This window comes from Hyperolius riggenbachi, chromosome 7 (assembly GCF_040937935.1).
Source record: "Hyperolius riggenbachi isolate aHypRig1 chromosome 7, aHypRig1.pri, whole genome shotgun sequence".
NCBI classification, from domain to species: Eukaryota; Metazoa; Chordata; class Amphibia; order Anura; family Hyperoliidae; genus Hyperolius; species Hyperolius riggenbachi.
In genome coordinates, this window is record NC_090652.1 from 288,986,300 (window position 1) to 289,014,146 (window position 27,847).

Sequence of the window (27,847 nt, forward strand, 5' to 3'; positions counted from 1 at the left end):
GACCCTTAGGTAAATATTTACGTGTTTTTTTTTTTATTGTAATGTTTGTTTGTTTGTTTGTTTGTTTTTATTAAACATTTTATGTGGGTATTTTTGGGAGGGTGAGATGTGAATTGTAATTTTTAAATGTAAATACATGTGTATTTTTATATTTGTTTTACATTTAGGTATACTTTTTCTTTTTGGCCACAAGATGGCAGCCATGAGTTTGTTTACGTGACGTCACTCTAAGGGTAACATGTACGCTTACAGGGGCGTAGGAAGCAGAAAAAGCGAAGCGTCTGAGAGAAGCTGTTGCTTTTTCTGCGGGGGAGAGGAATCAGTGATTGGGCACCATGGACCGATTCACTGATTCCCTGGCTAACGAACCGCGAGGCGGGGGCACGTGTGCATGCGCGTGTTCGGCCGCGGGAGTGCGTGGGAGCGCACATGGCCTCCTGGACGTAACTTTTACGTCCAGGAAGGTTAAATGGTTAAATACCGCGTGCACACCATATCCGCATTCCAAAAAATGTTAAGTCCTTCAAACTACTTCTACAAACGTGGCCAACCTGCACGATAGTTGATCAGTTGATCTGCCGGTTGGATCAGGCAAACCACCTGTTATCAGTTGCTTGTCTAGTCATTTGAAGGGACGTAGTAGCTACGTCCCTGTACAGAGTTATGGCATTTTGAAGGGACATAGTTACTTGTCCCGGGGGAGGGGAAGTGGTTAAACTAGTCGATTTATTTATACCAAAAAAAATAAGGGTATGACAACGTGTTTCGCTGGCTTTACCCACTTCCTCAGGTAATGATACCCAAAAGCAAGTACCTAATGATTGAGTAGAGAACTATACGAGATACTCCAAGAGGGCACCCCCACCCTTTTCCCATAATCATTTACAACTCCATTGAAGTGTGTTGTTTTTATCAGCTCTGTCTCCTCTCGGGGACTTGGCTCATAGCCAGGAGTGCGACCTGTTAGGACCTTCTTATACCCGAGCTGTGATGGAAATCCCACCATATGCCAAAATTGGTGGTTGCAATCTGCTTGCAACCTGAAAAGTGTGAGTAAATCTATATGCGCAGATCACTTCCTGTGCATTTCATGGGTGTAGCTAGGTACAGGAAATGAGGTGATAACCCTCCCGCAAAAATAACATTAAAGAGGAACCGTAACAACTTAAAGGTGACTGGAGAGTGTACCTATTCAGTAGGAGACCTTAGGCAATACTCCCTAACACGGCTACTGCCTATAGAGCGCGCCATAGTGGCTGCAGCTCTGGCGCTTTCAGTCCACCAAGATAAAAAAATGATATACTGTAAATGTTCTGTGTCTGGTCTTGAAGCAAACAGCCTATTGCTTAGGCTGTTTTTATACAGAACTCTGGGAGACCAGAGATCTTTTCTACTGGCTTCAAAACTCTTAGTAAAAAGACATTCCACATAAATCACCTGCCGGGACTTAAGATGTTGCCCCGTGATAAATTTCACAATGTAAATCAAAAGGTGGCCATACACTGGTCGAATTGCCATCAGATTCGACCAACAGATAGATCCCTCTCTGATCGAATCTGATCAGAGAGGGATCGTATGGCCACCTTTATTGCAAACAGATTGTGAATCAATTTCAGCATGAAACCGTTCACAATCTGTGGAGCTGCCGCCCCCCCCCCTGCATACATGACCTGTTCCGGCCGGCGCGAGTCCCCCAGTCCCCGCTGTCTTCTTCTCCGCTCCGGGCTCCAGACAGTTCCTGCAGCTACTGAACTTCCTGTCCAGGGGAAGTCTAAACAGTAGAGGGCGCTCTACTGTTTAAAGTTCCTGCCGGGACAGGAAGTTCTGTGTAGCTGCAGCCGGTCCGGAACCCAGCGCGGAAAGAAGACAGCGGGGACCAGGGGACTCGCACCGGCCGGAACAGGTAATGTATACCCGCTGTATTGCGTCGGTCGTCGGGCATTCGAACACCGCTATCGACGCACTCCCGACCCGCCGGCGATCGAGAAAAATCTTCTGCATGGACGGATCGACGGGAATCAACGGGAACGATCGATTTCCTATGGAAATCGATTGTTCTGTCAGCGGTGTGCGCGGCGATTTCACAGCCGAATCGATCACTGTAATCGAATCGGCCGTATATCGGCGGGAAAATCATTAAGTGTATGGGCCCCTTAAGATAGGAAACATTTTACAATGAACAGACACTGATTAAACCATTTATAAAGTAATGTTGTAGGAAAAAAATAAGCAAATACAGTATTTTACCGGTAATCATTGACTACAGTTCCTTTTTAACAGAGCATTTGCCATGGTAACCAAAATGAACAGGAAACGTTTTGGCTAAGTCTGGTCTTTTCGATTTCTACTTCATGTATTTTGTGGATTTTTAATTTTACTTGTGAGACCCTCTTCAAATTTACAATGCGTTGAAAGTAAGAATGCCAAAATACCTCAACATCAAAAAGGGTTTTGGACTCGGTGGGGAGAAGGAAGATTAAAGCGGCATCCATAGTGTGTGGAGTCAGGATAAGAAGGATATGGAGGAAAATATAACCCTGACATGAAAAGAAATCTCTGCTTCATTATCTGTTACCAAGACTGCAGGTCGAAGAAACCCCGCTGCAAACCTGCCAAAATCAACTGAGCACTTGTTGGAAAATACACACAGGATATGTTCAGTGAAAACTGCATGTCAAAAGGATCAGTACTAAAAGGTAGGTAAAATAAACTACATCAGTCTTATTCTGAGGATTTCCTTGTTTTCTGGGGGCTTAAAGTGGGATTGTCAGTAATAAAATCAAATTCCTATTACCATGCCTGTATTTACATCACAGGAGCCTATAGACACAGATGTCCTGGAACACTAGAGTTCGCTCTCCATGAACCTACAAACCCCTGCCGAACGGCACTGCAAGTGTGCTGGCTGGCCCAACTGTCACGTCTCCCTACTCCCCTTGCCCATCATAGGTAGCAACAGGTGTCCCTTAGTATTCTGTACCTAGAACAGGCATGGGCAAACTTGGCCCTCCAGCTGTTATGGAACTACAAGTCCCACAATGCATTTGCCTTTGTGAGTCATGACTGTGGCTGTCAGACTCCTGCAATGCATTGTGGGACTTGTAGTTCCTTAACAGCTGGAGGACCAAGTTTGTCCATGCCTGACCTAGAAGAACCTCAGTATTAAGTAGCTAGAGGTGCTCCTGACTGAAGGGAGATTTCGTCAGGGAAATGCCAAGAGCTGGGTGAGTAACCTCTCATTTACTATCTCATCAGGACTCTGCATAGGGAAGGAGAGAGGCACTCGGGGAGGGGAGTGAGCCGTCTTTCCATCATTAGGTGCCTGTAGGCATGCGCCTACAGTGCCTTATAGTCAATCTGGCACTGCCCATTACGATTGCTCTGTGTTTATTATGTAATCTACATCTTGACCCTGCATTGCAAACATTCCAATATAATCATAAATGTGCCTGCTGTAATGAATCTTTACGTTGTTTATTGCCGGGCAGAGGGAAGCTTGTTATCTCCCCTACCACATTCATGTTCCACTGGTTGGCTGAAAGCAGTTCAGTGTGACACGAGGTTGAGAAGGGAAATGCAACTAACCCCTCTGCAGAAGCTGCTGAAATATGATTTACTGTATGTTGTGCGCACATGTGTTTACAAAGCAAGCTAGATGACATTTCAGTTTCTTGGAGAAAAAAAAAGAGTAAGGGAGGAAATTACATCAGGATTGGCTTCAGTTAGAGGCAGTAAGGGCCCTTTTCCACTACAAGGCAAAATCGCAAATCGCTAGTGATTTTTAAATCGCTAGGGTTGCTACTTTATCATAGAAATCATGAGGAGTATTTTCCACTATAGTGATTCAATTTGCAAATCGCAATCGCTTTCTGGAGCGATTTTCAGTGGGATAATGCAATGCAAATGAAAAATCGCCATCGCATAACAAAATGCATGAAAAAATGCAATCGCTGGCGTTTGTGATTGCGATTGCTAGTGGAAAGGGGCCTTTAAGATGAAAAATGCCAGGAACAGTTTTCTCTTTATTTACTATATAAAATTCATTGATATCAAAACGTGGACAGTACCAGTGATGGGCTTTCGAGTAATTCCGAGTAGCAAGCTGGTAGCGAAGCTTACCTGTCTGACATCTTCTTCGTCCGTCCCTCGGCGCCTCCCACGATGCGCTCCACGCGCGTCACGTGATTACAAACACTTCCTCCTTCAAGTATTTGTAATCACGTGACCGCCGCTTAGACCGCATCGTGGGAGGCGCCGAGGGACGGATGAAGAAGACGTCAGACAGGTAAGATTGACCCCGCCCAGGGTTACTGGGAAATATCCAGATAGCAACAATACGGGTATCTCCCGGATCGGATTTGAGCAGCCCTACTCAGAATTACTTGACAGCCCATCACTGGACAGTACAATACATATGTTATTTAAGTAGAACAAGTACCGTATATTCCGGTGTATAAGACGATCCCCCAACTTTTCCAGCTAAAATATAGAGTTTGGGATATACTTGCCGTATAAGACCACGCCTCTCTCAACACACACCAAATAAAAATAAAAAAACATCATATACTGGTGCTTTGTATGAACAGATACTGGTGCTGTACTATATGTGGTACCCAGTATATAACAGTATACAAGGGATTGACTGGTTGGATTGGTCAACTCTCCCTCTCCCTAAGTGGATTGGTCAGCTCTCCTTGTCTCCCTGTTTATCAGAGCGGTATGGAAGAATAGGTCGCGCTGTGCCCATAAAACACGCCTCTTTAACCCTTCTGGCCCCGCCCTTGTATCCTGTTTACCTCCTCCTCTGCCTCTCGGATCTCACACATGTGCGACTGTGCCGCTTCACTACAGTCCTCAGCAGCGAGATCTGAGAGGCGGTAACGGGATAGGGCGTATCACCCAGCATCAATGACACCCGGCGTACAAGACCACCCCAGACTTTTCAGAAGATTTTCAAGGGTTAAAAAGTAGTCTTATATGCGAGAATATACAGTATTTATCTACTTATATATGTGCTTTTTTTCCTGGGATAGTATGGCTGTCCTTGCTACTTTAAAATGTATTTTATCAGTAAGGTGAGAGAAATTCTCTTCTGAGAAAACCCAAGAGTGCTTTTATCAAAAGAAATTCCAGAAGACCTAATAAAAAATGCTACTGAAATTTGTAATTGGGGAAAGTATCACATATCCAATCCGGCAAACCACTAAGAAAGCTGTCCTTTCCGTCATCCAGCCGGCCTACCAAAAGGATTCCCAGAGCGCATAGTAACTTCAGGTCATACCCAAACAGCCGTGTAACTAACAGCAGACCTCTCATAGGCTCGGGTAATCTCAGAATGCCACCTAGCAAGATTTATGTATGCCAACCATACCTGGCAACTTGGGCCCGCAAACTACCCAGAATGAAAAATCTTAATCTGTGACAAAATTCCAAAATTAACTGGAAAAAAAAATCATCTAATAAAAACTTGCTTATTTAGCTTACCTACCATGTTGTTGTGACACTCTCTACTCTATTGTAGTTCTAGGTGTTTCCTTCCACTGTGTAAGGTGTCAGATTGCTGCTGTTGTCCGCTGACCGTTCATAAATACCACATCTGGCTACAGGTTATGGCCCCAGCCACAATCCTGGCACAATCCAGCTTAGCAAACTGTGACTTACATAATACAAGTGAGAAACACTGCTTCATACAACGCAAACATGTATGACCTCAAGAACGCAAACATGAATATAGCTTGTCCAACATTAAAATAGCAGTGCGATGTCTGTTGTGGTCTTTAGAAAGACCACATGCGCCTACATCTATGTGCTGTGTCAACATCTTCTTCATAGCAAGCAACAGGATGGGGGACAGTTGTTATGATGGCCGCAACCCCTTCCAAAAGGGAGAAGAAGGGTGGGTGAGCGCCACATGCTCCATGCCCCTTTCCCAGAAGGCATTGCAGATGGCCATCCTGTGTAATAAGATGGTGGGAGTTATTTGGTGGGCGTATGAGGAATAGTCAGGAAAGCCTAAAAGAATTGGTCAGGAAACGAACTGCCTGTCCCTTTGCTTGCAATCTTCAGTTGTACAATGATGATGATTTTCTAATTTCACATTGCAAGTATGATTACATGGAATTACGATTTTGAAATCCATTCATACATTTCCAAGTTCTCAAACCTTTTTTTGAAATTTGCAAACAAAATGTTCTCACAAACCATGGTTAGGGGTAAACAATTTTTTTTGTTACAAAAAAACCTAGTAGTTTTTGTGAAAATCGATAGAAAAAAAAAATGGTTTTTAAACTCTGTAAAATTTCATTTTGCTGTTGCACACTTTAATATACTGTATACAGAGTTCCGAGCTCTATATGCTTACCCTATACATCCTTATACAGGGCAGCAGAGGTGGAGAAGAGTCTCTTGTCCATGGATTGGACAAGGGCTTTGGGGGAGAAGGGGAGGCTTGGTATGGCTGGTATAACTCAGGCTGTGGATCCTCACGCCCTCCGGGCTTCCGAATTATAAGTATACCAACCCTGCACGAGTTACAAGAGGATAAAGAAGCTTTGGAGGGGGGACCCTACGCTGGGTAAAATGTGTACACGGCCTCAGTACATATTAAAGTGTACTGCAGCAAATGTTATTTCACTGAGCTTAATAAACAACCTTTTTTATTTTTAAAAATCAATTTTCTTTCAAAACCTACAAGGTCTTTCTGATTTATGTTTTTTATTTTTTTTTTTTGGGGGGGGGGGGGGGGGTTCATAAAGAATCAAGTGTCGCACTTTCACGTAATTGTGAAATTAAGGAACATAATTAAGGTTACACACAAAAATGATTACATTGTAATTGTGCATGTTGACGCGAAATTAAAACTCAACCCTACAGTACACTTCACACTTGATTTACCATCAGGCACTGTAGGCACTTGCCTAGAGTCGCCTGATGATAGAAAGGTGGGTTACTCCCCTCCCCGAGTGCCTCCTTCCTGCCTTACCTACTCAGAATCCTAATGAGAGGATATTCACCCAGCTCTCGGCATTCCACTGACCAGATCTCCCTTCAGTAGTGGACACCTCTAGCTTACTGAGATTCCTCTAGCTGCCTAATACTAAGGGACACCTCTAGATACCTAATACTGAGGATAGCTCTGGCTACCTAATGCTAAGGGACATCTGTAGCTACCTATGATGGGCAAGGAAAGTAAAGAAGAAGTGACAGCTGGGCCAGCCAGCACACTTGCAGTGCGATTCAGTGTTTGTGGGTTCATGGAGGGCGAAGTCTAAGGTGCCAGGACATCTGTGACTATAGCCTTCTGTGCGCTAAAACCCAGGCCTGACACTTTGGTTTTGTTTATACACAGCATAAGACATTAGTCTTATGAGATATAAATATCGCTCCCTCTTCTCCCTTCAAAAAGAGGACACAATTAACGAAAGGCAGCGAAGTTTCTGTACATCTATGTGCGTTCTTGCCGTGTACTCCCACCGCTGTCATGTAATATTCTGGGCTTGGGATCAGGCTGCATCTCCATGGATTTAAATGCGCATATGATCAAATTAATTCCGGAGTAAGGTGGGAAATCCTATTATGTGAAAAGAGCTCAGTGTTTTATACACACCTCACCGGCGCGGCTCTGTATGTAATTGCACAATGTCCCCGGTGTTTTCTCACAGGGATTTCTGCTCAGTACAGTACGATCAATGCTAGAGAAGATATGTGGTGTGCAACTGGAAATACAGCACCCCTCCCTGACCTCCTATTCAGCTCGCATGGAAAACAGGTAAATATTGACTGGCGACTGGTTACAGTGCGATGCATTACCCCATGGGAAAAGAGGCTAAGTGTAATGATGGGAAATGAGATTCCATATGAGGACCAGGAGATGTGAGGTTTCTGGGCCGCTGCTCCCCTCTAAGCCCTAAATAAAATATTTTTGGAAACTGGAGATGAATTATGGAAAACCACTGGGTTTTGGCAAAATGAATTCAAAAGGAATTCACTGAAAATGGAGCCTTTGGGGCCCGTTTCCACTATCGCGAATCCGCATGCGTTGCCCGCATGCGGATTCGCACAGTCAGTACAAGTGGATGGGACTGTTTCCACTTGTGCGTTTCCCCGCACGTTTTTCTGTGCAGAAAAAATCTGCAGGGTAGGGGCCTCAGAATTCGCCTGCGTGTGGAATGCAGGTGAATCGCACGCAATGTATTTAATAGGGAAATCGCATGCGTTTTCCCCATGCGTTTTTTGCCGCGATTTCGCATAGGTACCCATGTTAATTCACACAGGCAGTGACATGGTTAAAATCGCATACAGCCTTACCTATGCGAAATCGCATGCGAAATCGCGGCAAAAAATGCATGCGGAATCGCACCCGCATGCGATTTGCCTGCGGTGATTCGCCGGCGATTTCGTAACGCTATAGTGGAAACGGGCTCTAAAGGACACATTCAAGCACCTTAAAATAATCCACTTATGTACCTTCCTCCAGCCCCTGCCAGTTTTCTTGTGCCCTCGCCACAGTTCCGGTGGCTCCCTGCCGGTGGCCCGGGGTCCCCTCCAGTACAAAATGCCTCCTGAGCTTAAACGTGCGTCTCACAGTGTCGCGCTGACATCATCTGGACTGTACTGCGGCGCAGGTGCAGTAGTTCTCCGCCTGCCCAGTACAGTCTGGATGATGTCCGTGTGACCCCATGAGCCCACACTGAAGCGCAGTAGATGCCAACCTGGTGAAGGCGGCATCTGCACCGGAGGGGCCAAGAGCCACTGGAGCTGCAGCGAGGGCACAGGATGGCTGCCAGGGGCTGGAGGAAGCCCCAGGTAAGTAGATTTTTGTTTTTAAATAACCTCGGACCTTCCTTTTAAAGGAAACCAGAGCTGTAGCAAAAGAACGAATCAATACTTACCCGGGCTTCCTCCAGCCCCATAGACACGTGAGTCCCTCGCTGTCCTCCCACGGTCTGCCCAGGTAACTGGCTCAGATGCGTCAGTAGGGTGGTCCGCACATGTGCAGAAGACCCCGACTGACGCGACTGAACCAGTTAGCGGGGCTGATCACTGCTGAATGGCAGACCACGGGAGGACGTCAAGGAACTCACATGTGCTTATGGGGTTGGAGGAAGTACTGGATAAGTATCGATTCTTTTTATTGCTACAGCTCTGGTACACTTTAAAGTAGAACTAAACTCAGAACTTCCTCTCTGCTCTTCATTACACTTTACAAAAGTCCTAACAAAACTTAGTTTGAACTTGGTTTCACTTTGCAGGGAGCACTGAAAGGGTTAAGGCTCAGTGTTTAATGTATGGGAGGAGCTGCCTAGACAGAGCTCTCCTACAGACTATTCACAGCTGCTGATGAGAACTAAGTATAGCTGCTGAAACATAGAGCAGTGGATTTCTTCAGAAAAAAAGACTTTGCATTGTGTGCTGTGCAAGAGTTCAGTTCATAACACAGGGCTGTCCAGCTTTGTCAGGTTGCTGCACAGCCGTATAACTAAGCACACAAATGAATCTTACCTCCTTTTCTTGTCCTTAACAGGACATTCTTTTGGAGGTGTCTGATCGCTCCTGCAATCCTCTTCAGGCTTTCAGTGCCTGATTTGCTCTCCCTCCCTCTCCCTCTCCTTCCCACCCCTCTGCCCCATCCTGATTTGATTAGGACGGCAATCCGTCCTCTTCTCAGCCTGATGCCTATGAGATGGCTTCGATTCCTAGCCACTCTGAGGGACAGCCGAGTGTCCCTTGTATAGCGCTTGTAGGGAGATAAAATATAGAGAAAGCGAGAGCCCAATATAGTGTAGTATGTTAAAACATAAATGAAGTAAGGCAAATCAGTGAGAAGAATATACTCACAAACGTGGGTTACCACACAGGCAACCACTGTATAAGCAGGTGAGGAGATTAGACCTGTCCTCACTCAGGATTAAGAAGTCGCTCTCTGTAGATGAGAAAAAGGGGTAGATCACCCCTCCACCAGGGGTGGACACGATTTTGCAGTAGGAGAACAGAGGCGCCAGCAGAATAAAAGTGGATAAAACCTTTAAAATTTGCTTGGAGGAAGTGGTGGACTTACCTCCATAAAGCAGACACGAAAGACTGTCTGAAAAGTAGCAATCACATTTATTATATGGTACCCCAAAAGTGCAACGCGTTTCGCAGGCCAAGCCCGCTTCATCAGGCAAAGTGGGGACAAAACAGAATTCCAGCAGTAGCAGGTGTAGCGCCTCATTCTTTTGGAGGTGTCTGATCGCTCCTGCAATCCTCTTCAGGCTTTCAGTGCCTGATTTGCTCTCCCTCCCTCTCCTTCCCACCCCCCTGCCCCATCCTGATTTGATTAGGACGGCAATCCGTCCTCTTCTCCGCCTGATGCCTATGAGATGGCTTCGACTCCTAGCCACTCTGAGGGACAGCCGAGCGTCCCTTGTATAGCGCTGCACTAGATAGCAGCGCTGTACGGATGTAAACAAAGGGGATTTCTTTCCCTTTTCGTTTACTAACGGCCTGCTAGCCACGATTGCAGCTAGTAGGCTCCATGAATTGGCAGGGAACAATTGCCCATGCACGTGCGCATTCCCTGCTAAACTGCAGCTCCAGGACTTGACACCAATAGGCTTTAGTTGGTCCTGGGGCTGCCACCTTGCGACCGCCAATTGGCATTAGGCGGTCGTAAGGTACTTATCTCTATGATCTGCCACCCAGAGCCGAGAAAAGGTCCTCCAGTACCGAAGGCTGAGACACCAAAGTGCCCCCCCCCCCATCCCTCCCACCCCAGCTGCCACACACACTGATTGCTATTAGTCTAAGAGGCGTCCCAGGGCCCCCAACACCTTAATCTCTAGTTATCTGGCTTGCAGTCACTGCCATCTATACCCTTTTCTTATTTCTCCCTGTTTCAAACATAATAGGGGAATGATAGCTGAGTGAGTTGTGCGCCCCCTCCTACACTGCGCCTTGAGGCTGGAGCCTCTCTTGCCTCTGCCACCAGATTGAAAATTAGATAGATCCATTCTCTGATGGAATCTGATCAGAGGGGGATCTAGTGTCTGCCCACACACTAAATAAAGATTTCCAAGATTTCAACATGAAATTCCCCCCTTGAGATTTTCCACCATGCCAGTACAATTCTTTGTCCGATTTCGGCCTGAAATCGTTGAAAGATCGATCGAGTCTGCATGTTGCGGCACCAATTCTTCTCGGATTCGATAAAATTGTTGTATTGGAAGGTTGATCGGCCCGCAAAATCGCCTAATGTATGGGCCCCCTTAGCCCCTGAGTGAAGGAGTGGCTAGGCTTGGGGGGGGTCCCTCTCACACATCGCTTCTTTGCCTCCCCTTCTTGTCAAGCCTCTGTCTTTCCATCTCTGTCTTTTCTTCTATTTACAGATCTGCCTCAGTGCTGCATTTGCTGTGTGGGAGTTAATGTAGGAGACTGTTTGGAGACAAATTATTCCATTCAATACATTCTAATAATGTTATGCACTCAGCTCATCAGACATTTCTTCTGTGAGTTAAATGACTTTTATAACACCATTTCAAATCATTATTGCATTTATTTTACTTTTTTTTTATAAAAGTTACTAAACTTTGTATGAAATTATGCAGATCTGAAAACGATGGATAAAGCTGAGTGTGTATCCAGGAGAGGGAGCTTCTCTCGAGGGAAACCACGTGGGGGAAGTGGCACAGATGAGGTAAGAACAATAAGAGAAGTCTTCCTTTCAAGGCCAGACTTATACATTTTCCGCTCCTAGGCCAAGTATGTTGGTGCTCTCCTTCCAAGTGCAGCGGCCCCCTCCCATTCCACGTGCAGCCCCCTCTTCCACGTGTATCATCCATGTACAGCAGCCCCCTCCCATTACATGTGCAGCACCCTCCTCCATGTGTATCATCCATGTACAGCGGCCCCTCCCATTACATGTGCAGCACCCTCCTCCATGTGTATCATCCATGTACAGCGGCCCCCTCCCATTCCACGTGCAGCCCCCTCTTCCATGTGTAACATCCATGTACAGCAGCCCCCCTCCAATTCCATGTGCAGCTCTCTCTTCCATGTGTATCACCATAGACACTAACTGTTCCACTACCACAAAATTCCTCTCACTCACCTCATCCTATGACATCTCCCAGTGGTCCTCAACCTCCACCCACAAAGATGGCCACACTTTGGACCTAGTTTTTACCCGGCTCTGCCCAGTTTCCACATTTAATAACTCTTTATTCCCCCTTTCAGATCACAATCTCATAACTTTTACAATCAGCTCCTCCCTGCCTCCTCCAGCTACTGTAGTGCAGCCATGACGCCTATGCAGGAATTATCGCAACCTCAACCTCTGCTCCCTAGCTGACTCTCTAAAACCCCTGGGCTCCCTGTCATCCTACACTGACCCCGAGTCAGCATCCATCTACTACTCCACCACAGTCACCGCTGTCATGAACACAGCCGCCCCTCTCACCAACTTCCGCCCCCTCAACAGACAGCCCTGGCTGACTGAACCCATCAAACAACTGAAAAGACAGTCCAGGGCAGCAGAACGCCAGTGGAGGAAAAGCTCCAATGCAGATGACTTCGCCCACTATAAATACAATACAATACAATAACATTTCTATAGCGCTTTTCTCCCATAGGACTCAAAGCGCTTAAGCTCTCTCAGATTCAGTAATTGGTAGTAGGATGAAGTATTCACACAACAAAAGTTATAATTCTGCAAATGCCAAACTGAACAGGTGGGTTTTCAGTCTGGATTTAAACACGGCCAGGGATGGAGCTGTCCTGATCTGTTGAGGTAGGGAGTTCCAAAACGTAGGGGCAGCATGACAGAAGGCTCTGGGACCAAAAGTTTCCAAGTGGACTCTGGGTATGACTAGATTATTAGAACCTGTGGATCTGAGAATGCGGGGATTGCTACGCAGCTGCAACATATCTTTCATGTATCCAGGGCCCAGATTATTCAGGGATTTAAATGTCAGTAGGCCGATCTTGAATAGGACCCTCCATTCTATAGGTAGCCAGTGAAGGGAGTGCAGGACTGGCGTTATGTGGCAGTGACGTGTTTGGTTGGTTAGCAGTCTGGCAGCAGAATTCTGTATCAGCTGTAGGCGGTACAAGACCTTTTTTGGAAGGCCAGTGTAGAGAGCATTACAGTTGTCCAGTCGGGATGTGATGCTTGATTTTTGCAATGTTCTTCAGGTGAAAATAGGATGATTTCACCACAGCAGCGATTTGAGTTGTGAAGTTTAAATTCCCATCAATTAGAACTCCCAGGCTACGCACATGATCAGAGCTGCGTAGATCCGTGCCTCCTATTCCCAGTGATGAAGACTGCAAGTTAAGTTGTTTTGTTATCATGCTCTGCCCTCCAATCAGAAGGACTTTAGTTTTGTCTGCATTTAGTTTCAGCCAGTTGTCATTCATCCATTGCTGTAGTTCATGTAAGCAGGCCTTTATAGTTAAAGTTGGGCCTGTCACACCAGGCTTGAAGGAAAGATATAGTTGGGTGTCGTCTGCATAGCAGTGGTATGTCAGGCCATGTTTTTGGATTAGTTTTCCAAGCGGTAACATGTAAATTGTGAAAAGCAGGGGAGAGAGGATTGAGCCCTGGGGCACCCCATACTTAAGTGATACAGGGGTGGACAGGAAGGGCCCCATAGAAACTTTGTGGGTTCTGCCACTCAAGAAGAATTGGAACGACTGAAGAACTATGCCATCAATGCCGCAGTATTCCTGTAGCCTGTTTATCAAGATGTCATGGTCAACTGTATCAAAGGCTGCAGAAAGGTCTAGCAGTATGAGGATCGAGCACTCTCCTCTGTCTCTTGCCATGAGCTGCTCCAGCTCAGGGACTTTCTCTCACTTGCAAAGCAGTCATACTTCTCTACACTTATTTCTTCACAATCCCATAACCCTAAACAACTTTTCAACACCTTCAGCTCTCTTCTCCACCCCCCGCCTCCCCCTACAACCACAAGCTTGTCTGCAGAACACTTTGCAGCATATTTTGTGAGCAAAATTGAAACACTACAGAACAGCTTTCAAAAGCAACCCTCTTCACCGGTCCAATCACCTCTTCCTTTTTCCTCTCTGCCCAGCAGCCCCCCTACTATCAACTATCCCTTTCCACATAAGCACTCACCCACTCAAACCTCCTCCCCACTAACAATGTTCTCCGCCTTAACTAAACAGCGTCTTTCTTCACAAATCTCTAAAGCTCATCTTACTACATGCGCCTCAGACCCTATTCCCTCTCATCTCATCCCCCAGCTCTCCTCCTCCCTCATTCCTGCTTTAACAACACTGTTTAACCTTTCCATCTCAACTGGCACTTTCCCTTCTTCATTTAAACAAGCTATCATAACACCACTAATCAAAAAACCCTCTTTAGACTCTACTGCCCTTTCTAATTACCGCCCAGTCTCTCTCCTTCCCTTTGCCTCCAAACTGCTGGAACGCCACATTTACTCAAAGTTGTCTAATTTTCTCTCTGCTAATTCCCTATTGGACCCCTTCCAGTCTGGCTTCCGCCCTCAACACTCTACGGAAACCGTTCTAAGGTTGCCAATGACCTCCTAGCTGCTAAAGCCAAAGGCAGATTTTCGGTACTAATACACCTAGATCTGTCCTCTGTCTTCGACACTGTTGATCATACCCTACTTCTCCAGACCCTCTCAACACTGGGAATCAGGGGCCTAGCACACTCCTGGCTCAACTCTTACCTGTCTAGACGTTCTTTCATGGTCTCCTATGCCAATACCAACTCCTCTCCGCGCCCACTGTCTGTGGGAGTACCACAAGGGTCCGTCCTTGAACCCCTCCTCTTTTCTATTTACACCCATGGCCTTGGACAGATAATAAGCTCTTTTGGGTTTCAATATCACCTCTATGCTGATGACACCCAAATTTATTGTTCTTCCCCAGACCTCTCCACACTACTATCAAAAGTCCCCGAATGTCTATCCGCTGTATCTACAATTATGTCATCCCGCTGCCTTAAACTCAATATGAGCAAAACGGAGATTGTAATATTTCCACCTTCGCTCTCTGTTCCACCTCCCATTGTCACAATCAATGTAGATAACACCCCAATAGCATCAACCCCCAAAGCTCGTTGCCTAGGGGTAACTCTGGACTCTGAGCTCTCCTTTAAACCACATATTAACACTTTAACTACCTCCTGCTACTTCCATCTCAAAAACATTTCCAGAATCCTTCCCTTCCTTTCACAAGAAGCAACTAAAATGCTTGTGCATGCCCTAATTATCTCCCGTCTTGACTACTGCAACACACTACTCTGTGGTCTACCAAAAAGTAGACTGGCACCTCTCCAATCACTACTAAACTCTGCGGCCCGTCTCATCCACCTCTCTTCTAGATCCTCTGAGGCAGCCCTTCTCTGCCAATCCCTCCATTGGCTACCAGTTGCCCAAAGGATCCAGTTTAAACTTCTCACACTTGCATACAAAGCTCTACACAAGCTATCGCCTCCATACATTTCCTCTTTAATCTCCAGATACCTCCCCGCCCGGACCCTCCGTTCCTCACAGGAGACCCTTTTGTCCTCCAGCCTAGTCACCTCCTCTCACTCTCGCATCCCCACGGCAGTCCCTCGCATCTCACGGGCAGTCCCTCTCCTTTGGAACTCTCTCCCTCAGCCGGTTCGTCATGCCACGAGTCTGGAAACCTTCAAATGTACTCTGAAAACACACCTCTTCAGACAAGCCTATAATTTGCTATAGGCAGCACTGAAGGCACACTGGCTCACCCACTAATCCTCGTGTTTCCTTCCCTTTGTTTCCTCCCCACTACCCTCTAGATTGTAAGCCTGCAAGGGCAGGGACCTCCTCCTAGTGTTTCTCATACTGCTGTTATTTTAACATATGTACATGTACCAACTACATATCAACTATGTATGTATCTGTATTCATTCTATTCAATGTCATGACTGTACAGTGTCTTGTATTTCTTATGTATATTTGTTCCGCATTATTTGTTTGTACTATGTACAGCGCTATGGAAGATGTTGGCGCTATATAAATAAAAAATAATAATAATATTAATTAGGGGAGGAGGGACAGGTAGCGTAGGAAAGAGAGGATATTAGAGGCGGAGGGAACAGATAGCACCGGAAAGAGAGGATATTAGGGGCAGAGGGACAGAAAGCAGTGAAGAGAGGATATTAGGGGCGGAGGGAAAGGTAGCAGCAGAAAGAGAGGATATTAGGGGCTGGGGGACAGATAGCAGCAGAAAGAGAGGATATTAGGGGCGGGGGAACAGATAACAGCGGATAGAGGGGATATTAGGGGCGGGGGGACAGATAGCAGCAGAAAGAGAGGATATTAGGGGCGGGGGAACAGATAGCAGCAGATAGAGAGGATATTAGGGGTGGGGGGCACAGATAGCAGTGGAAAGAGAGGATATTAGGGGCGGGGGAACAGATAACAGCGGATAGAGAGGATATTAGGGGCGGAGGGACAGATAGCAGCGGAATAAGAGGATATTAGGGGCGGGGGAACAGATAGCAGCGGATAGAGAGGATATTAGGGGCGGGGCACAGATAGCAGCGGAATGAGAGGATATTAGGGGCGGAGGGACAGATAGCAGCAGAATGAGAGGATATTAGGGGTGGAGGGACAGATAGCAGCAGAAAGAGAGGATATTAGGGGTGGGGGAACAGATAGCAGCGGATAGAGAGGATATTAGGAGCGGGGGGACAGATAGCAGCGGAAAGAGAGGATATTAGGGGCGGGGGAACAGATAGCAGCGGATAGAGAGGATATTAGGGGCGGGGGCACAGATAGCAGTCGAAAGAGAGGATATTAGGGGCGGGGGAACAGATAGCAGCGGATAGAGAGGATATTAGGGGCGGGGCACAGATAGCAGCGGAATGAGAGGATATTAGGGGTGAAGGGAGGGACAGATAGCAGCGGAATGAGAGGATATTAGGGGTGGAGGGACAGATAGCAGCAGAAAGAGAGGATATTAGGGGCGGGGGAACAGATAGCAGCGGAATGAGAGGATATTAGGGGCGGAGGGGCAGATAGCAGCGGAATGAGAGGATATTAGGGGCGGAGGGACAGATAGCAGCGGAATGAGAGGATAATAGGGGTGGAGGGACAGATAGCAGCAGAAAGAGAGGATATTAGGGGCGGGGAGACAGATAGCAGCGGAATGAGAGGATATTAGGGGTGAAGGGACAGATAGCAGCGGAAAGAGAGGATATTAGGGGCGGGGAGACAGATAGCAGCAGAAAGATAGGATATTAGGGGCGGGGGGTCATATAGCAGCAGAAAGAGATGATATTAGGGGCGGGGGGTAAGATAGCAGCGGAAGCAGATGATATTAGGGGCAGGGGGTCAGATAGGCACCATCGGGGGGTCTCAGGGTTAGGCACCATCGGGGAGGGGGGGGGGGGTCTTAGGGTTAGGCACCACCCGGGAAGGGTACTGTGTGCGCCAGGGTTTTCTTTTTACTATTTATGAGCAACTGCTTGCTGCTCAGAGAGATGGGGACACCCTTACAGATTTTCGGTGACGCCATAAGGTATGTGGGGGGGGACATGTGAACTGCGATTTTGCCAGATATTTGTGCAGATATCCTTACTGGCCGCTATTCAGTTCCCCATCAGGTCTTCTACTGGGTAACACTGTTGATTGGCTTGCCAGCTTGTGACTTTTTTAAAATCTTTTGTATTTTACGGCTGCTGTTTTGCATCTACGTTTCCTATCAGGTCCTCTAATTATCTTTTGTGCTGTGATTGGCTGACAGTCGGTATCAGAGTTTTTACTAGTTTTGATTGATTCATGTGACCAGGTGGAGGGGGTATTTAAGGCCCGGTTCACATTAGCGTTTTTTTGCGGATCGGAACCGGAACGTATACTGTACAAACGGAACAGATGTGAAAGGATCCAATGTTAACCTATGGATCCATTCACATGCGTCCGTTCGTAGGGATACGTTCCATATGTTCCGGTCCCCGGATCTAAAAATTGCTGCAGACACTAATTTTCCATACCGTTCTGCCCAGCGGACAAAAAATGCTGCAGCATTGGGGCAATGGATAACGGAAAGTTTCTTCACACTAGTGAAGAAACGGACCGTTCCACGGGGGATGGAAGCATGTGCCGACGCGAACCTGAGCGACAGGAGGGTGAGGAAGCGTGCAGCAGGGGGGGGGGGGGGGGGGCTAGGGAGGGTTTATACATACCTAATCTTCTGTAGCAGCCGGCGGTAGAGTCTTCCATCTTCTTCCGCGTCACAGCGGAAGAAGAGGGAGCCTCTACCGTTGGCTGCTACAGAAGATTAAGTATGTATTTGCTGGCAAAATTGAGTGAAAACGGATCCGAACAATCATTGATCGGATCCGTTTTCACTTTCCATTTTTAATGTGAACCGGGCCGCGGACAGAGCCATCCGGATTCGGTGAAGCGGAGACTGGATCCTTTTGGCTCACTAATGTGAACCGGGCCATATCCTGAAATGTGTGTAACTACTATGCAGGTAGTCCTCGGTTAACGACCGAGATAGGGACTGTCGGTTCGTTCTTAACCTGAATCCGTCCTCAGGACAGCCACCTTTGCCCACATTCTATAAGCAGAGTAAGCGCAGCGGAAGGCAGATAGGGGAGAGCTCACCTGTTCCACGGTGGTAGAAGGTCCCAGCGTGCTGCACGCAAGCTGCGCGGCCCGTCCTCTCTTTGTCCACTGTCCCCCCGGCGGCTTCTCATGCGTCACACAATGACTCATCAGGAGGCGCCGCCAGCCACTAGGGGACTTTTCCTGATTGAGTCATTATGCGACGCAGCGGCTGTCGCTGTGGGCTACCTCTCTTTTATGCATTAAAGAGCTATAAATTACATTGGCATGGTGCTGGTGATTCCTTGCTTATACATTGTGGGTCCTGAAGGGCTACTGGACCATATCGGCTTCGCACACGCCTGTCCTCATTTGCGTGCTTGTCACACTTGTTTACATCAACCTTTTTTCCATGTACGCCTGGAAGTACACATTATGTTTCTGTCATTGCCGAAGACACCGTAGGAGGGCAGCATGAAAGTGATACAAAGTATCCATGGCTGTAATGTCTATTTATAAATATCTTTCAAAAAATATATTGTTAATTGTTAATTGTGGATGTTGGCAGGAAAATAGCGCAAAAGTACCTCCCCTGCCACTCTGAAGGTCGTCGTTATTCCACTTGTAAAATAGTGAATTATCACTTGGATTAATGACAGCGGCGCTGTGGCGGTGCTCAGCTGAAGAGAATATCTATTAGTAAAAATGTCAAAATCACATAAATAGGCTCTGCTGGCAGCGAATAGATCACAGCGAGGAAAACCTGACTTTTGTCCGCGGCGAGACTATTATTCTGAAATATGCGCTTTAATACGGTAAACAGCAATGCGTAAACCACTGCAGCCCGATCGGACGCCGTTAATATCTCCGCCATCATAAAATAACAGTATATCACTGACCTTCGCGCACATCATGCTTTATTTATATATTTATTTAAGGGCTTACTAACATTTATCGAAGCTTGATTGCCAGAAAAGTAATAATCTTTTTCAAGATACACTCGCTGAGCACTTTATTGGGAACAGTATACTAATACTGCGTATGGTACGGCCAAACCTTGCGCACAGAAGAGTGATGAACGAAAACAATGTTAAATTCAATTTTTGAACGCAGATGCCATCGAAAATAAGTTTTTTTTTTTTTTTTGCGTATTTCATGGTTTTTGCAAATTTTCATGGTAAAAATATAGATTTTTCGCATTATCGCAGTAAAGATTTTCACCATAAAAATATATTTTGTCCACGTTTTCACACTTTTTGCAGTAAAATATTGTTTTGGGGTTTTTTTTGCGGTTTCACAAAAATATGGGCGTTTTTTGCCATTCTTTTTTTATTTGAGCGCAGGCAATTTTTTAAAAATCACCCACAAAACGCTTGTGCAATTATTCCCTATGATAGTGGCCATACATGGTACAATTTTTTCATACAATCTTACCATTTCTATGTAGTATAAGGGAACTGCCTAAATGATCCTTTCAGTATATTCACTTAATTTACCCTTATACTACATAGAAATGGTAAGATTGTATGAAAAAATTGTACCATGTATGGCCACCATAAGAGAGTTCACAGCTGAGCGGTTTGTTTCTGATTAGCTCAGCAAAGCGCTGCCTGTACCATTTTTGAAGTATTTTTGCTATAATGGAGGGTTTAGGAAAAACGCAAAACGCTCACAAAATCGCTTTGTGCAACAATTGCGTTCCCTTTTTTAAGAATAAATACTTTGTATTTATTCTTTTCTGGGTCAAAGAGTTCACTTCCTGACTTGCGTCGGGGAGTGAATGACAAAACCGCTCTGAAAAAGCACTTAGAAAAGTGCTTTTTACAAAAACTCAGTGGAGCGCCGGGAGGGGGAAAAAAAAAACAGCGCACAAAAATGCAAAACAATTTTCGTTTTTAGGTGTGAATGGGGCCAGTGGTTGGAGTAAATCTCCCAGCTTGCATTTTGCTAGGCACTGTCTTGTCAGCGTGATCACATGACCAGGAATTTGGCTTTTTAGCTTGATGTCTCTTTTATACTTGCCACGTTGCATCACTTCCATCTAACACACCTCATTCTCAATGGCCAGTAAAGTCAATGGAGCATATTACACTTCCTGAGCGGTGTAAAGCAAAAGAAGTGCTCCAGGTGATGCGGAAGTTGCAGTGCATTATCATGCGCAGCATGTGGCATCGGAAGCAATGTCAATGGTGACGTGCAAATTTTACATTTTTGGTGCGTTTGCAGTTCGGTGCGCAGATGTTACCTGTCCAGCAGTATAAACGTGAGTAAAAGGGTGAAACCTTTTGAAGGCAGGTTGTCTCCAATTTCCACGTCAACACAGTCTACTGCATATACCCAAGTATGTGTAATGGTGCGGTGTGATGCGGCGCAGCAGCCATTTTGCCACACAAATCGCTTCGCACCAAGTGTAAAAGGACCCTCAAACATAAGGAAAATGACTGTGACAGTGAGTGCCAGGTAATGACTACTGCAGAGTTCCCCATTCCTCTCCTTAACCACTTCAGTACCACAGTCTTTATCCCCCCCCCCCCCCCCCCCCACACACACACACACACACACACACACACCTAAAGACCAGGCCATTTTTCATAAAAAAAATGGCCACTGCAGCTTTTAGGCCTCGCTGCAGGGCCACACGACACAGCACACAAGTGACCCCCCCCCCTTTCTCCCCACCAACAGAGCTCTTTGTTGGGGGGGTCAGATCACCCCAAGATGTTTGTTTATTTTAAATAAATATTTATCTTTATATTTTTTATTAAATGTCCTTTTTTTTATTATTTTAATTCCCCTCCTTCCCTTCGTCTGCCTATCACAGTGATCGCCTGTTATAGGCTTTAGCTAGAGTTGGGCGAACAGTTCGGCTGTGTTAGCCGAACTGCAGCCGAACTGTTCGGCTGCCCAACCTGTCATTTTGATGTGGCTCTTACTACTTACGGTGACGTCACACACATGCGCAGAGAGTGCCCGGCAACGGGAGCGCGATCTAGGACGCGCTCCGCCGGGCCAGCGCAGACGTACTACTCCGGGTCATTGCGACCCGGAAGTAGTAAGAGCCACAGATAAATGACAGCTTGGGCAGCCGAACAGTTCGGCTGCAGTTCGGCTAACACAGCCGAACTGTTCGCCCAACTCTACCTTTAGCCTATCACTGCCGAACGCTTCAGTGTCCCCCGGGGGGCAGCCGTGTCACACGGCTGTCCCCAGTACAGCGCTGCTGTAGATCACAGCGGTTTACTAACTAAATAGACGTCGGTTTTGCCGTCTAACAGTCTCCAAAAGGTGATCGCCGCTAGGAAACTGAAGGCGGAGCAAAGCTCAGCCTTCCAAGCGGAGATGCGCACGCGATCTCCTGCAAAACCCATCCCCCAGGACTTGACGCCAATTGGCGTTAGGCGGTCCTGGGGCTGCCACCGAGATCACGCCCATTGGCGTGACGCGATCGTTATGTACTTAAAGGAAATATTAAATCTTAGGCCTCTTTCACAGTGCGATGAAGATGATGGTCCATTAAACAAGTTGTGTATGATGATCTGCAGATCTCATAGACTATGAATGCATTTTGCAGGAACGGATCTTTTGCAGATACTGATCTGTTGCATGTGTGCAGCATCTTTGTGTGCAGCATCTTGCAAAGATTTTATATGATGAGGAGTTCAGCTCCATAGAATAGACTGTGTAGAGTATGGCGCTCATACTACATGGAAGGGGGTAACATTGGTCTGTGATCTTTCATTTTCCAAAGACTTTTATCTGATGTGTGTACCCACCTTAAAGCCTCATCTACACGCGTAGATGAGGCTCCGATCCGGCGGCTCGATTAGCCGCCGGATCGCCTATTCCGCGTCCCCGCATGCCCACGCGTGCGCCGGATTCGATACCCGCTCGTCCCCGCGCCGCGCCGCTTATCTTCCGCTCGATTCCCTGCCATTGTCCCCTCGCGGGGAATGAGCAGGGAATCGGCGGTAGCAAGATCCGACCTGGCTCAATTGATAAGCCACATCGCCACCTCATCTACGAGTGTAGATGAGGCTTAACCGTGATTCCTTCTAATTCTGACAAGATCTTGTTAGCATCTCAGGAAGATGAAAGCCTTACCTGACAGCAACTACATCAGTTGCTGTCAGCAGTGGCATAGCTAGAGAACATGGGGCCCAATAGCAAAACCTTAATGGGGCCCTCAGATGCAGGCACACTCAGTGCCACCTGCCCATACCCTATAGATAAGAGTTAATTGACCAATTTACATACTCATGCAATCTACATTGCATATAGTCCATGGGCACTGAGACAAAGGAACGCAAGAAACTTAATGGTGAATATATTAACCACTTCAGCCTACAGCTTCGAAAATCTTATGCATCCGAGCAATGTTCACCTCCCATTCATTCGCTAATAACTTTATCGCTACTTATCAAAATTAATTGATCTATATCTCGTTTTTTCCGCCACTAATTAGGCTTTCTTTAGGTAGTACATTTTGCTAAGAGCCACTTTACTGTAAATACATTTTAACAGGAAGATTAAGATAGAAATGGAAAAAAATCATTATTTCTCAGTTTTTGGCCATTATAGTTTAAAATTAATACATGCTACAGTAATTAAAACCCATGCATTTTATGTGCCCATTTGTCCCGCTTATTACACCATTTAAATTACGTCCCTATCACAATTTATGGCGCCGATATTTTATTTAGAAATAAAGGTGCATTTTTTCAATTTGCGTCCATCACTATTTACAAGCTTATAATTTTAAAAAATTTAATAAGATACTCTCTTGACATGTATATTTAAAAAGTTCAGACCCTTAGGTAACTATTTATGTAGTTTTTATTTTTTTTATTGTAATTTTTTTTTTTTTTTTTTTTTTATACAAAAATGTATTTGGGTAATTTTAGTTTGGGAGGTAAATAGCCAATTTTAGATGTAATATAATGTATTTTTTATTCAATACAGGTATGTGGGTGCAGTTTACTATTTGGCCACAAGATGGCCACATTCAAAAAATTCCTGGATGCGAACAATGTCGCATCTAGGAACTAAAATGAAGAGAAGTTGTTTCCTGGGGGCAGAAATACCACGCTCTCTGATGAGAAAGCGTCGGTATTTCTGCCGGGGACTTAGATCGGTGAATGGGAATTATATTCCCATTCACTGATCGGGGGGGCAGCGGGAGCGCTCGCGGGCGCGCGCCCGATCGCGCGCACCACACGGCTGCAGCACCACTGCCTATCTGGACGGATATATGCGTCCAGATATGGCGAAGTGGTTAAGTACCACCTGGGCCCCCTCTGCTCCAGGGCCCCATGGCAGCTGCTACGGCTATTGCTATGCCTCTGGCTGTCAGTTATAACTTAAAGGACAACTGATGTGCAAGGTAATGTCCATGTTCCCTGTGGCTCAGGCGATATTTCTGATTGTTGAGTGCTGACATGGAAGCTGTTACGGGGTCATCACCATTTTTAAAATGGAGGACAGAGAATTCCATTGATCATGGTGGACAAACAGGATGCGGAAGAGGAGAAAGAGATTGAAAAGCAGACTCCGAGGGAGGTAAGTATGATGTGTGTATGTTTATTTTCACTTTTATATTTTAGTTCAGGTTTGCTTTAAGTAACCCTTTAAAGTGGGTATCCTGAATAATTGACTGCATTCTACTATATGTCGTTACAGGCCCTCTTTAACCACTTAAGGACCGCCCCCAGCCGATGGGCAGCGGCAAAGTCTGGGCCCAAACGACCGCAATACGCCCATCGGCGGGGGCGGCATCAGCGGTGGCTGTGCGGCGATCGCGTCATCAATGACGCGATCGCCGCCGGAAATAGGCTCCGCCCACCCTGCTCGGAAACCCCGCCAGCCAATTAGCAGCGCCGGCGGGTTTCAAATGCGGCGATCGAGCCAATCAGAGGAGTATAATACACTTTGTTATTGTAACAAAGTGTATTATACTGGCTGCCTCCTCCGCTGATGGTCACTCGTCGTGCGACCATCAGAGAGGACAGGCAGCCTACCGATAAGTAGAAAAGCACACACTTTGCCCCACACAGACCACCCGATCGCCCACCCCAGCCCTCAGAACCCCCCCTGACCACCCCAGCACACCAGTATCTGCACCCCACCACCCACCTAAAAACCCATCAATCACTCCCTGTCACTATCTGGGGACGCTATCCCCTAGGTTAGGTCCCTAACTGCTCCCTAGGGTCCCCTAATCACCCCCCCTACCTTCAGATCCCCCCCCAGACATACCCCCCCCCCAGACCACCCCCCTGTATACTGTATACATTTGTATACAGCTGCCTTACCCACTGATCACCTGTCTATCACCTGCCTATCACCTGCCTATTACCTCTTGTCACCACCACCCATCAGAGCAGACCCTAAACTGTCACTTGGGGGTACCTGATGATCACCCACCCAGACCCTCAGATTGCCCTCAGACCCCCCCCCCCCCCCCTCCTGATAACCTCCCCAGTGCATTGTTTACATCTATTCTCCCCTGTAATCCCTCACTGATCTCCTATCGTCACCCCCTGTGTCTGCCACCCACCAGATCAGGACCCAGTCTGCCCCGTGCGGGCACCTAGTCAACCCCCCACACCTTCAGATCACCCTCAGACCCCCCCTCCCCCCGCCCCCCCAATCACCTTCCTAGTGCATTGTATTTGATTGTGCTGTAATTGTGTTTGATTGTGCTGACATTCAATTTCATTGTGCTGACATTTAATTTGATTGTGCTGTAATTGTATTTGATTATCCCGTGATTGTCCCGTGATTGCCCTGTGATTGCCCTGTGATTGGCTTCGATTGGCCTGTGATTGGCTTTGATTGGCCTGTGATTGGCTTTGATTGGCCTGTGATCGGATTTGATTGTGCCGTGATTGGTTTGATTGCCCTGTGATTGGCATGTGATTGGCTTTGATTGTCCCGTGATTGGCTTTGATTGTGCCGTGATTGGTTTGATTGCCCTGTGATTGGCTTTGATTGTCCCGTGATTGGCTTTGATTGTCCCATGAATTGAGTGCCCTGTGATTGGCCTGCGATTGCCCTGTGATTGCCTTTGATTGTCCTGTGATTGTTTCTGATTGCCTCTGATTCCCCACTCGCCACCACCCCCCTGTCACTATCCATGTGATCTAAAGACAGTGATCAGTGAAAACCGTCACTTTTTTAGTATCACTAGTGTTAGCAGTTAGGCCAGTTAGCTAGGTCCCTTTGTAAGTGTCAGTTAGTGCTCAGCCCACTGCACCACAGTCACTAATTAGCGTAATCACTGTCGCTAATCAACATTGGTACTATATAGTATCTGTAAGTGATCATTACCGATCACAGTCAGATCTATTAGGGTCACTAGGATCCACACAAAAAAAACGCAGTGTTTGCCCGATCAGGCCTGATCGTTCGCCTGCACTTGCGTTCAGCCCGCCCCACCGCAGTGACAGAATTTTTTTTCTGATCACTGCAAAAAACACTGTACAATAGCTGTGGCACTGTAAACCTCAGATTTATTTTTTTATCAAAACTCAGTGACCACAGCTTTCTACCTCTCAAATACTCCCTTTTGCTAGGTAGGTGCTCTTTTTTTCTGGGTAGTCTCAGAGGAATAGGACGATTGGGACGCCTCATTCGACGAATCTTCCGGGTCAGAGTTTGAACCTGAATTGAGCAGTGGCTCACTGACCGATAGTGATGACGAGGTTGAGGTCCCGGCTAAAGCCAGGCGTACCACACCGCATGTTGTTGGACCGCAGGTGGCGCAGGATCGGCCTCAAGGGCAGCAGAGAGGTGTTCGTGCTGGTCTGAGATTTCATGGTGGGGCAGGCACCAGCAGCACAACATCTCCTGGACCTAGCACCAGTACTTCCGTAGACCCAGAGGCGTAGCTAGGGTTTTCAGCGCCCGGGGACAAAGACTATTAATGCGCCCCCTAAGGTGAAGGGTCGTGACCAAATGTGGGCGTGGTTATGGGTGCTCCACATTTGGTCACGCCCCTTCAAATGTACATGGAGGTTAGCAGGCTCATGCTCACCCACCCTCCCTCAGTATGTACCTTCCAGCATGTTCCTAGGCAAATTCAGCAATCATGAGCCCCCCCCATTAAGACAAATTCCGCAATCATGAGTAAACATGAGGCCCCCAACATGACCAACTCAGCAATCATGAGGCCCCCAACAAGACAAATTTAGCAATCCTGAGGCCCCCAACAAGACAAATTCAGCAATCATGAGGCCCCTAACAAGACAAATTCAGCAATCATGAGGCCCCTAACAAGACAAATTCAGCGATCTTGAGGCCCCCAACAAATCATGAGGCCCCCAACAAGACAAATTCAGTAACCATGAGGCCCCCAACAAGACAAATTCAGCAGTCATGAGGCACATAAATAGACAGCATTTCACATAAATAGAATGCCCCCTTAATATGGTAGACACCTCTCACCTGGCAGCAGTTCCCCAAAATACACTCAATCTGACAGCAGTGCTTCCCCAAAAATAGGTAGCCCCAGGTCTATAGGTGTCCCCAGAATAGGTGGCCAGCAGTATAGATGTCCCCAGAACAGGTAGCCAGGGGTAGAGATGTCCACAGAACAGGTAGCCAGGGGTATATGTGCCCAGTATATGTAGTCAGGGGTATGTGTCCCCAGTATATGTAGCTAGAGGTATATGTGCCCAGTATATGTAGCCAGGGGTATATATGCCCAGTATATGTAGCCAGGGGTATATATGCCCAGTATATGTAGCCAGGGGTATATGTACCCAGTATATGTAGTTAGGGGTATATGTGCCCAGTATATGTAGGCAGGGGTATATGTGCCCAGTATATGTAGGCAGGGGTATATGTGCCCAGAGTAGGTAGCCAGGGGTATATGCCCAGTATATGTAGGCAGGGGTATATGTGCCCAGAGTAGGTAGCCAGGGGAATATGTGCCCAGAGTAGGTAGCCAGGGGTATATGTGCCCTGAGTAGGTAGCCAGGGGTATATGTGCCCAGAGTAGGTAGCCAGGGGTATATGCCCAGTATATGTAGGCAGGGGTATATGTGCCCTGAGTAGGTAGCCAGGGGTATATGTGCCCAGAGTAGGTAGCCAGGGGTATATGCCCAGTATATGTAGGCAGGGGTATATGTGCCAAGAGTAGGTAGCCAGGGGTATATGTGCCCAGAGTAGGTAGCCAGGGGTATATGTGCCCAGAGTAGGTAGCCAGGGGTATATGTGCCCAGAGTAGGTAGCCAGGGGTATATGCCCAGTATATGTAGGCAGGGGTATATGTGCCCAGAGTAGGTAGCCAGGGGTATATG

General features: G+C 46.8%; 1 protein-coding gene across 7 annotated transcripts in view; it reads left to right on the forward strand.

Annotated features, from left to right (window-relative positions):
* The window catches only part of LOC137525094 (histamine N-methyltransferase B-like), a 431,596-nt gene that overhangs the window by 190,300 nt on the left and 213,449 nt on the right, over positions 1 to 27,847 (forward strand). For 4 of the 7 annotated variants that reach the window (XM_068245894.1, XM_068245892.1, XM_068245896.1 and 1 more), the window contains 3 exons: positions 2,281 to 2,696; positions 11,367 to 11,486; positions 11,586 to 11,674. In XM_068245894.1, the coding sequence (XP_068101995.1) occupies positions 2,654 to 2,696; positions 11,367 to 11,486; positions 11,586 to 11,674 (252 nt within the window). In that variant the 5' untranslated portion in view covers positions 2,281 to 2,653. Of the gene's footprint in view, positions 1 to 2,280; positions 2,697 to 11,366; positions 11,487 to 11,585; positions 11,675 to 27,847 lie in introns of those variants that run through there. The other 3 variants (XM_068245897.1, XM_068245898.1, XM_068245899.1) reach the window with 3 other exon arrangements.